Source organism: Sorex fumeus, unplaced genomic scaffold (genome assembly GCF_029834395.1).
Source record: "Sorex fumeus unplaced genomic scaffold, SorFum_2.1 ptg000045l, whole genome shotgun sequence".
Classification (NCBI taxonomy): domain Eukaryota; kingdom Metazoa; phylum Chordata; class Mammalia; order Eulipotyphla; family Soricidae; genus Sorex; species Sorex fumeus.
The window spans coordinates 16,381,173-16,393,821 of record NW_026606102.1 but is presented as its reverse complement, the minus strand read 5'-3'; the positions used below and the strand labels follow the sequence as shown (position 1 = coordinate 16,393,821).

Genomic DNA, 12,649 nt, shown 5'->3' with positions numbered 1-12,649 from the left:
GCAAATAAGGGAAAAATGTCAGATGACCTAATTTCCATAGGTGGCTTTGTGGCTGAACTAACATGCTTCCTTTATAAGTTCTGAGTGTTTTATAACTACCAGAATTTATCAAAGAGAAGAAATGTGCTACCAATTTAAATGGCATAGGTAATATGTTACTGGGCCTGCTCGAGCAATATGCATGGTGACAACCCTGCCTAAGCAACCATGAATATAAAGACTTACACTGACAAGCAATCAATAAAACAAATCTTGAGAATTTTTTATTTAGGCAAGAAGAAAACTAAAGACATATGGAATATTTTACTTTTCAAAAATGAAGATTTCATTTTGGGAATATTTTGTTATAGAATTTATTAGGGCCTGGAGTGATAGTAGAGTGGGTAAGGTGCCTGCCTAGCATGCAGCTGACACAGGTTTAATCCCTGGCACTCCATATGGTCCCCCAAGCACCACCAGTAGGAATCCCTGAGCACAGAGCCAGGAGTAAGCCCTACATACAGATAGGCAAGGTCCCAAAACCAAAAAGAAAAAAACCAGAATTTGTTTCATTAGATAATACATTTTTATAATCTATATAAGTACTACATTAAATACTTTTTCATGGTCACAGTCATGGTCCTCCCGTTGTTCATCGATTTGCTCGAGCAGGCCCAGTAACGTCTCCATCATGAGACTTGTTACTGTGTTTGGCACATCGAATACGTCACGGGTAGCTTGCCAGGCTCTGCCGTGCGGGCGAGATACTCTCGGTAGTTTGCCGGGCTCTCCGAGAGGGGTGGAGGAATCAAACTCGGGTCGGCCATGTTGGCCGATTGTAAGGCAAATGCCCTACCGCTGTGCTATCGCTCCAGCCCACATTAAATACTATCTGTGTAAATTCTTTGGCAAATACTATCTACATAAATACTAGATCAAATACTATCTAGATAAATAGTTTGGCAGTCAAACTTTATGTGAATCTGTATATTTCGAAATACTACTATAATAACATTAGGAGCATTTGCACATTACTATACACAAGTACACCACAGGGAGTCACAAGGCAAGAAAAGATTCTGCGAAGAGAACAAAGGAGTAAAAGTATTGAGCTCAATACTTTGTATATCTGGAGAAGGTAATGACTGCTTTAATTTTTATAATTCTTATAACCAAGATACTTAAAATACTCAAAGCACAGGATTTAGGAGAAAGACTGAGGAGATACTAGGAGAATAGCAAATGATAACTAGATTGGAAGTGATGACTAGGTTGAAAAAAACAAAACAAAACCTTACCAAGAGTTGTTCTTTTGAACTGTTTTGTCAACAGTATAATCCCTGTATTATTCTTTTCTACTGATAGTTTTCACATAGACTATGAAAGCACAAGACAACGGTATTTGAGTTACATACATACTTCCTGAATAACATTAATTAGATTAATGTTGGGGCAAAACAATTTTTTACACAAATCAAACATATATAAATACCATGAAGTTACGGTTGTAGAGCTAGGTAGTGTGGGAAGTATCCAAATCAGAGTAAAAAGCTTATAAAGTAGTAATTTTAAATTACCTGAAAGAACATCTTTAAAAGGATAATCTATATTAAATAGAGCAAAGAATGTATTATAAACAGTTTATCCATCATCTCTATACAGAATAGCTTGTTCTCAATCGTAAGAGGCCATCACCTTTTATCCTTTCCTTCTTTCCCTTCCTTTCAGTAATATTAGGAAACTATTCACAAGTGCACCCTTGGACAATGCTGAGCAGTAATTATGACTTGCTGACAAAGAGATATGAACAATTACTGAGCCCATTTTGAAACCCTACACTAATAAAGTCATTAGATGCTGCCCTTGCCATGATCCTTCTGAAAGCTTCTGAAGTTACAAGAACACACGGCATTGTTTGCAGGGACAATTGCTGCTGGCAGAACGCAAACCTTGAGTTAAACCATGCTGCAAATTGATCTTGACATTCTGTTAAGACCGCCACTAAAAATCAAAAGCAGAGGAGAAAAGGAGAAAATGAGTGGGTAGGATGTAATCATGGAACAGGAGGGGTTCCTCCTCACCTTCTCTCCTCCCTCTTCACAAAACATACCAGGGAGAAAATGACAAACTCTCCTGGTGTTTTGGAACCTTTATTACAAAGCATTAATTAAGCCCTTGACCTGGGATGCTTAGGATAGCAATACATTTCCTTTAAAAGTATTGGAAGAAAGACTTAGCACAAAGGGAATAAAGAAAGTTTTGGGGAAAATTACATGGAAATTTGGCAGGAAGGCTTTCTGGAAGTCTTAGTACCCTGACCACAACATGTCCATCTGTTTTGTCAGCTACTTCTATAGAATCCTTAACTGCTCCTTGGGTAGCAGCTGGAAATTAACACTCCTTGTGTTTCCCATGCATATCCCACACCTGGGCTATATCTGCTGGATCAAATAAAAGTGCTGATTTAGAGTAACATGGTCAGCTAGGTTTCACCCAGGCATGAAATACACAGTAGTTTGGAATTAAGGATAAGCCAGTGTGAATATGGCTAATTACTGAGATAGAAAGTACAAGTGAAGACAGCCTATTGATAGTGAATGCTTTAAATCAATTAACTCTCACTGAAGATTATGTAATCTGGAAAACTATCACTTGACCATTAAGGCTAACAAGTACCTGTCAGCACAGTGGCAAAAGCTTACAGTAACCTTAAGTACTGCACCTAGGCATCAAGTTCAAAAGCTAATATTGACAGGCATAGAATTTGTATATATGAAAATTGATTTGGTGTATGTAAAATGTAATACAATGTGATGGCTGTTACAAGCAACCTGTGAAACTCAGGCATTTTCAGCAATTCCTGGGGAACTGTTTGCAGCTAGTCTGAACACTACTTAGAAAAAGTGTGTAATGCCTGATTTAACACTTTGATGTGTGTACACTGATGTGCTAAACATTTTCACCTCAGAAACTTAGTACTTACATATAAGTAACTCAAGTTGTAAGCACTCAAAGCTTTGACTGATGACTGAGTTGGCAATCTACTATCAAATTCAATGTTATCAAAATACAGATACTCTGAATCAATTATATAATAATGACCAAGAGAAACATTTGCCTGCAAGTACTTCTGATCAGAATGAGAGAATAATCCTCTGAACCTTCTTGTGACAGGTTAATATTGGTGTTCTACTGCTTTAGATACACTGTGTGACTCTCTTTAGCCAGAAATCCACAGTTTATCTTGGAGGACACATGCCCGCAAGAGGCATTCAAATAGTTCTATCAGAGCTAAGTAAATTAATACCTATTGTGCTAGTGCTTCAGACAATGCTATCTATATTTAATTCTGATGGTGCCCATATTTAATTTGCACGGCTGCTTGGCAAACCTCACTCTTAGCACACAATCTAGTTCTCTGCTCCTCTAGACACATTTATTTTATGTCACCATTACTGTAGATAGTTCAGATTACTACCCCAGAAAGATTCACCTGAAGGAACCAATTGTTTCAGAAATTAGAGACCTGATGCATCGCAGAAGAAACTCTGGCACAACTGGACAAGTTCATTTGCTTGAGAATTCAAGTCTATTTCTAGATGGAGTTTGTGACACATGAGCATAGCCCACAATATTTTGTTCTACCAAACCAGCAGAAGATGAGGTACCTAGTCCAGACATTTTCAGTTATTCTACTAGGAGAATGGGGCTTTTGTTCTATTAGTCTCATTAATGGTTGTGGGGCAAACATGACACAATTAAAGCATAAGAGCAGTATATTCGATGCTCTTCTCACTGCCCAAATTGGTTTCTCTTAATCACTAACTTTCAAAGAACTTATTAGAGATTATTGCTTATTTGCCAATGTAACACCTTTTAAAAGGCTTTGTGTAATACAATGAGATTATAATAAGGCAATTAGCAGGAAATAGACAATAATCACATAATGTAATAAGTGTCATCAAGAAAGTTAGTACAAGGATAGTATGGAAATATAGAAATGCACATTTTAACCCAGACTGTGCAAAGGAATGTGGAGAGGCAAAACCTCCTAAAGGCGGTTTCTCTCCTGAATTTCAAGAAATTATCACTCATAGCCAAGCAATCACTCACTAACATACTGTGTTCAAAACTATTTTTTGTGTTAGTTAAGTCCATGATAGTTTTCTCCATATTACATTATCTATCCAAAAAAAATATATGATCTCTGTTCCAGTGTCTGTCTGGTTAAGCAAAGGTCAATACCCTTAATGATAAGGGAAAAATCATTAACAAAACAACTTCCTGGGATCTGTCAATTTTGGTTGGTTGATTAAAATCCTCAATCCTATTAAAAAGATACAGGATTACAAATAGAAGAATCTGGTCTTCACAATTACGTATACACCACTGATTCATCATTTCAGGTATTCGGAGGTATAAAATACCAGTGTTTGGGGGTTAGAAAAATACTAATAAGGTTATAGCACATGCCTTGCATGTTCGAGGGCCCAAGTTTGATCCCCAACACTGCATGGCCCCCAAAGCATTGTGTTGGTTCTAGTATTCCTGAGCACTAAGGGGCCAAGCAGCACTGCACTATCAGATCTGAACATTGAACTTTCTAATGCTGTTGACTGAGCATAGTGAGAAGTAGCCCCTGCTTGAGAGGCTACCTAAAAATAAATAAAATACCAATATTCTGTAAAAATATAAAATATCTGCAACCCAATAAATATAAATGTTAATGTAAAACTTTCTGAAAAGTAATATTCTAATTTCACTTGTCCATAAGTCATCTTGATATTTACCTTCACTCCCAAAACACTATGTATATATACATCATACTATGTAAAAGCTGAGACCACTCTCCACATGCTCGGACAAGCCTCACCTCATGCATGAAGGAAGCGGCAGAGAAACTCAGGTGTGCAGGACCTGGGGCTGAGATCTCCAAGCCTGCTCAATTTGCGACTGGGCCTCCTCCACCCAGATCCCCATCTCCCAGTAGCTAGACAGTTACACCCACCAACTGCCTTGAAACCCCATCAGCAGCCAGGATCCAGAGACTATAAAACCAAACTCCCACAAGAGAACAACGCAGAGTCTCCTGGCCCTGCGCCTGGCTGTCCTCACCAGGGCCCCTTGGAGGAGGGCAGGTTGAGTTTCCCTCTCCGCCCTGAGCAGAGCCCTGATAGCTGAAGACCTCTGGGGCCCAGCCACAGCCATGCTGAGACTACTCTCCACGCGCTCGGACAAGCCTCACGCATGAAGAAACTGGCAGAGGAACCCAGGTGTGCGGGACCCGGGGCTGAGATCTCCAAGCCTGGTTGTGCGGGACTGGGTCTACTCCACTCAGATTCCCCCATCTTCCAGTAGCTAGACAGTTACACCCACCAACTGCTGTGTAACCTCATCAATGGCCAAGATACAGAGACTATAAAACCAAGCTCCCGGAACTCTTATTGTCTAGTTCCCACTCTCAGAGAATCCGGCAGGCTACTGAGAGTATCCTGCCCGCATATATGCCTCACTGGCAACACCTGTAAAGGTGATTAGAGGCTGCTCCAAAAGCCTCCATACCTCTTGGAGATCCTGGAAAGTTACCAAGAGTATCCCGCCCGCATAGCAGAGCCTGGCAAGCTACCCGTGGTGTACTCAATATGCCAAAAACAGTAACAATGATGGTTCTCATTACCCTGACCCTGAAAGAGCCCCCAATATGCCATCGGGCTATACTAGCAAGTGACAGAGACGAGTGGAGATGTTACTGGTGCCCACTTGAGCAAATGGATGAACAATGGGGTGATAGTGATGTAAAAGCTCTGTCTTATCTACTAGACTATGAGAGGTTGTTTTTTGAGGGGGGGGGATCATTTGCGCTGTTTTTTTTTTTTTTTCAGTTTTTTGGGTCACACCTTACTGTGCTCAGGGCATACTCCTGGCTCTGTGCTCAGTCATCTCCCCTGGAAGGAATCAGGGACCATACAGGATGCTGGGGATATAAACTAGGTTGGCTAAACGCAAGCCAAGTGCAATAGCTGCTGTACTATTGCTCAAGTCCCAACACTGTCATTTTTAACTTTTTATACTCAGTGTACAACATCATTGCTAGTTCATAGTAAACCGTAAAAGTTTTCTCACTAAATAAATAAGTTAAAGGTAAAGGCCCTCCCGTTGATCGTCGATTTGCTCAAGCGGGCCCAGTAACGTCTCTATTGGAGACTTTGTTGTTACTGTGTCTGGCATATCGAATACTCTCGGTAGCTTGCTGGGCTCTCCGAGAGGGGCGGAGGAATCAAACTCGGGTCGGCCATGTTGGCCACGTGTAAGGCGAACGCTGTACCCGCTGTGCTATAAGTTATATGCTTTTAACCACTTACAGAAGTAACAGAATTTTCTTGTTCACCAATTTCTATGATTTAGGCTCTTTCATATATAGGTATATACTATTGCTTTTATCATTTGTCAGATAGCAATGTAAGAAGTTATAATTATAAGCACCTCTTAAGACTAATAAGAGCTTTCTGAAGACTAACGAGAGCTTTTGAGAATAGTCTTGAGAAGGCAACCAACAAGACTGTACAGAGTTCTCCAAGAAGGCAGCCTTCATCTAGATATATAATACTGAAATTATAAGCAACATTCTTAGTAGAATTCAATGTACATGTTTACCACATACATGCCTATGGAGTTCCTTTTTCTTAAAATTTGAAAAGTGCCCTGCTTAAAAAAATAAATAAAATGTTTAAACCCTTATGGGATATCACATTTTATGGAGTAAAAAGATTCATATAACCACTACTGCTAAAGTCTGATATCTCAGTTCACTTTAGATATGCTCTAAGATCAACAAAAAAATTTTTTTAATCAACTCTTTACAGTTATTGTTGGTTAAATAACATGTACAATATAGAAAAAAGTTATTAGAATCATTTTGGAGGTGAGAAATCTAAATAATCATTATCAGCGAGATAATGAGTATTTCTGTGACACTCAACTGGCTGTCATTCTGTTTCCTGAAATCAGGAAAATTTAACTCATCATAGCAATCAACATTATATTCTAATAACCTTACCAAAACATTCACTTACTTTATTATCCTTCGTTTACCTTCGATACATGTAAAAGTTTCATAGTAAGTTGTGAATAATGAATGATATGTAGGTTTAACCAGAGTAATTAAGCGAAAGTAAAATTGCTAGGCAAGTCCCTTACCATATATTTTACCATCAATATCTCCAGTTTTTATGATACATGTAGACCCAGAAAATAATTAAGGAGCCATCTAGATTGATGTTCTTTAAATTTATAGCTTGGACTAGTACAACCAACAAGGAATCAGAAAAGAATTCCAACAGGTACTTATTTCCAAACTTATACATTGTCATAAATCAGTTAAAAAAGAAACCCACATCAACAATCTTACCTGTGACGCCTATAAATCTCTCATTTTCACAAATTGGCCTATTTCTTTTTAATTCTCTAAAAATAAGCAAATGATGGTGCGACAACTTTTTGCATATAGTCGACTGATCAATATATACAAGTGGAGCAGTTTTCTATTGAATTTAGAATGTAAGTTTGAGGTTTTGTTACTTGGTGTTAAAGCATCAAATAGATGATGCAATTAAAATTTATGACAAACACCCTTGGATAAATGTGGTGATGAAAATCTAAGAAAGATCAGAGATGGGAACTCAATTAAACATTTTTGATTTAGATTAATCTATGACAGGTGGTAAGAAAATTGTAGCTGAGCTAAACATTTTGGGGGGGCAACAATCCACCTAATTAATTCTCATACAATTTGATATATCACAAGGTTATCCATTTTTAGTCTATCTGAGGAAAATACACTATTCTAATAAATTTTTATCTTATATTTATAAAATGGGTATTTTCCCATTTACCTTAAGGGTAATACTGGAGCTGTACATAAAAAGTAATTGTGTAATTTATTACTTATGTAAAGAATTATAATATCTTAGTACAGTTATGATATGCAATAAATTTTATTTTGAACAAATATTGCCAATTATCTTAAATTCCATAAATTGTTACATTCTCTTTCTCCCTGGTTCTGTTTCTACTTGTTCATGTATATTAAACTGAATTCCTAGATGTATCCATTCCCAGTCTTTAATATCATTTCTTTTTATTTTCATGACAGTAACTTAATAACATGATTGCACATTTTAAAAAACACAGACTGAAATATCCTATGATTCTCGATAGTCAGTTCTTCATTGAGAAATAGCTCTAAAGCCTTAAACAAGGCCTTTATTTTGTGTTTTAAAAAAGTGTCATAAGGAGTTAATAGGACACAGCTGTACTGGCTCTTTCTAATAAGCAGCTTCTGTCGCTTTGGTCACCACAGGTGTCTCTGTAACCTGCAAACTCTTATTACTAGTGTATCAAAGTTGTGCTACTTAACAGACTTCTTTAGTAAAACATAACAAAGCAATTACATGGCTGTTGATTGCCAGTCATAAAAAAAACCCTCAAACACTATTTTTCAAAAGAAACTACACTGCAATTTTTTGTCATTGTAAAATAAAAGGAACTAAGGAATTAAATGGAGGATAGAACAAAATAACAGCAGGTAGTCTGCTGAACTTAGCCACTACAGATGGTTTAGAAATAGTGTTTCCTTCTCTATCAAGTAGTGCATAAAAGGAAAGGAGGAGATTCCTTACTGCCAGTGAATGGCAAAAGATTTAGCCAAGTCTCCAGTCTATGTATTTTGCCTCATGAAAGACCTTCGATGCTGCATTTTTATCTGTTTGTGGCACTGCTTTTCATCACCTTTAACTGAGTGTGAATAATAACCTGATTTAATTTAAACAAATACAGGTGTGAAAGGTTCTTTATTTATGTATAACAGGGAACATTTCCAAGTCAGGACGAAGTCATCCTATGAAATTTCTAACCATTTGCTCAAAGAAATGAAGTATTAGATGAGAAAAATTGCTTCAACATTCTTTTGCTTCACCTATAAGGGAAGAATCATATTTTGTTTCACTTTCAGATTACATAAACCAAAATTGGAATGATGCGCAAAATTCAGTGAGTCACAAAATAATAAGACAAATTATGATTTATAACTGTTCAATAATCTTTAAGGTTAGGTAACTACAATAGGTTTGCCTTGAAATGAATTAATTTAATCTCCTTGTTCATAACCAGCAGTGATTATGATTATTTTAACACAGCCAAAGTAGCATCACAGGATGTCATGGAAACATGTGTAATTAAATGTGATATATATGTATGTGTGTGTGTCTATCATATATATCAGAAATTGATAAGAAACTAAAATTGACAAAATATGAAGAATTATTCAGAAGTTAAGGATTTCATAATTAACAAACGAAGTAAATTTGTCCTGACAGTGAGGGAAAGGAATTTTTTCCTATAGAGAATATGGATGTATTGCTCGCTGTGTGCAAAAGAATGTGTGCAATAAAGCGATTACATCAATTAGCATATGCTAGAGTTACGCTATTACCAACTCCACTGGACTGGTTGAGAATGCCCTGCTTTCTTCACTGGAATTATTAAAATAAACTTACTACTAACATTATGTTAGACTTGTCTCATCTTTCCAAATTATTATTCTAAACCTGGACTTTCTCTAAGTGCTCAGTATATTAGAAAATACAGTATATAGAAATGTATTATATCTGTTCTGTTACAAAATGAAAAGAACAATGAATTTTAGTTTTGGTTTTTCGGTTTAACAGATTAAAGAAATCTGTTAAAAATTAAAGGATATTTTCATAAATCTATATAACTGCACATGTGAACTGTGCAAATTTGCAAATTAGCAAATCTTAGCTAATTTGCAATAATGAAAAATAATTCAATGCTGAGAACAAGGTCTATGATGCTAATACCAAACACAGTGATGAATTTTTTAAAAAACAAAAGCCAACTTAAACTTGTGAATAACAGTATTACCTTGCTCTGTTGGCGTCCTTTGTCAGATCCCATGCCCAGGTTATAAAATTTTGACTCAGATAAGAGACAATAGATTCAGCACAAAGCATTTGTGAGCAGAACACATTGGTTAATACACTTTCATCATGGTGGAGGTAGATAGCAAGAAGCTTTCTCTGCAAAGAAAAGAAAAGATCTGTGAATTAAAATATTCACTAAGGTAAGATCTGTTGGGTTTTGCAATTGCATAATCAGTAAATATAAACACAAAGACAAAAATTAAATGCTAGTTCCTTTAAGATTATGTGACACTTGTAGTTTCTTAAGCAGTTACTAACATAAATCAATTTTACTTTCTTATACTTTAAAAATAGGATGATTACATTCCGTTTCAGATTGACATCTGATTTTTATTAACATGCACAAGTTTATCTCAAGGGGAAATCTCAACAGTTTTACATTTTTCAATAGAATGACATTTTCTTTATATAAAATTGATTTATCATTTTTCATATTTAATGCATCCTTTCTAGACAGGAGAAAATTAATTCCAAACTACCCAATTATAAAGAGAAAAATAGTTATTGAATACCAAAGCCTCTTCCACACTTTTTATGCTTTTAGTCTCTTTTATTTGAAAGTATAAGAAATTTAAGTTTTATTTACTTTAACAGTACCTTTAAAGCCCTTAATATGTTGTCCAATTAAAATATCTATTTAAAAATATGTAGCAAGTAGTTGCCATTTGAAAAGATAGGAAATATTTATTTCACATAAATTCTTTCTAGTTTACTAATGCAGTTTTCCACACAGAAAATTATTCTTTTCTTTCTATTATGGTAAAAGTTGTTTTTAAGAAGTGGCATGTATTCTTTTAAAAGTGTCATCTGTCATAACTGAATATTCAATAAAATCACTGATACTAAAAACTGAAATTGAGCAACATAATTTGCAACATGTCAGCTTTAACAATAAAAGACTACAGATTAAAGAGCCTAAATAGTTCTTGATTAAAGTCCCTTACTACCTTATAAAACAGTTGAGTTTAAGAATAGTCTGAGTTATCAGAAAACAGAAATTCAAGAATTTATGGTAAAGGCAATAAACAAAACCTATCTATGCAATTCTGGCAAAGGAAATTTCAAACAAGATCTGTGTCTTTTCCTTCATATTAAGAATGGACGTGATGATAATAATTAGTAACTATTATGCAATTCTAAACAAAGTAAGGACATTTATAGAAAATATAAAGCTCATGTTGTTGAAAGGTTAATAAGGCTTGATGCTTGAAGTATCCTCATAAGTAATCCAAATTATAATAATAAAGTAAATCTTGGAAAATTGGTGTCAATGATAAATTTACTAGATTAGGTTAGATAAAGTAAAATTTCTAAAGCATCTAACATGAGCAGAAGTCACCTGTTACTTACACACCCATTATGTACTTTAACACCCAGACTAAAAGTGTAAAACAGTACTAATTTTACTCAGCATATGTGGAAAAGAAGTTTAGAAGGTTAACTTGGCTTGTATTCCAAAGATAGTAAGTAAAGAGTACATCCACTTGGAATCCAGATATCCCGAGAGACTCCAAACATAGTGTTCTTTTTTTACATTTTGGATATTACAGTAGTAGCAGGGAAATCAAATACACTAAAGTGAAGGTTTAGAGTGTTCACAGAACATGCCAGATTTAATACTACTCATACATCAGTGCCACTGAGGCCCCAGAAACATCATGTTGTGGGAAGGACAAGATTCTTGAGTAAAGGTGGCTAAATCACTTTTAACAGTAGCTGCATCTATGTGCCAATATATTTATTCATTATTCAACAAGCATTTGTTGAAATACTCTAAGTCAGGCCCAGCAGGAAACAGTGGCAATAAAAAAAAAGGTGAACAAGAAAGGCTACAAGCCTACTGAATTTCTTAATCTGTTTATGTCTACAGATAACAGTATCTGGCTGCTAGGAAGTTTGTAATCAGATACCAGTAAATTCCTACTCATCCTTCAAGGCACAAAGCAAATGCCTCCCTTAAAGTAAAACCTTCCCTTACTTACTCCTTCAGGCAGAGTTGAGTTTCCTTTTCTGGGTCTCTATCTCTTTATTACTACTAAAATTGTTTACTAATTGTCCTCTAGGCAAAGTCTCTCAAGGGTGAAGATCTCTTAGAGCCTTCTTTGTATCCCTGAACTAGCACAGGGCTCAGGATATTTGAAGAAAAAAAATCATGAATGCTGGTGGCAAAAAAAGACTCCAAATGGCAGTAGCAACTGCCCAAACACTTAGTAAACCAATAGAGAAATCTGCTACACTAGGGCAGCAGTAAGAGATTCAGAGTTTCTCTTAAGCACTTTCTAGCAGAACAGACAGAGGGATGTCAACCTCTAATTCTGCTTGATCGTATCTCAGCAACTACATTTAATGAGACACTGGGAACAAGAGAACTGCCCACTTTTAAAGAAGCATATTTCTAACCAAACAATGGCAATGGCTAAATCTTTAAAAATGCCTATTTTTCTCAAGAACACTGCAATGGAACATTTAGACTTTGGGAAAGAGATTAGCGATTTACATTGCCATCTCACTGATTTAATTTCAATGCTCTTCCAAACCAAACACACATGTGCTGAAGAGGCTACTAAGAAACCCAACATGCACAGTTCCCTCTAAGTACAGCCTACAGTGTTGACTGAAACTAAACTTGGAAATCCAGGGCACTAATGCACAATATCAAGCAATAAAAC

The 12,649-nt window shown here is 36.0% G+C and overlaps 1 protein-coding gene across 1 annotated transcript in view; it reads right to left on the bottom strand.

Annotated features, from left to right (window-relative positions):
* Positions 1–12,649, bottom strand: part of FAF1 (Fas associated factor 1) — a 431,446-nt gene that overhangs the window by 128,720 nt on the left and 290,077 nt on the right. Inside the window, exon 13 of the mRNA XM_056122297.1 lies at positions 9,922–10,076. Within this exon, the coding sequence (XP_055978272.1) occupies positions 9,922–10,076 (155 nt within the window). The remainder of the gene's footprint in view (positions 1–9,921; positions 10,077–12,649) is intronic.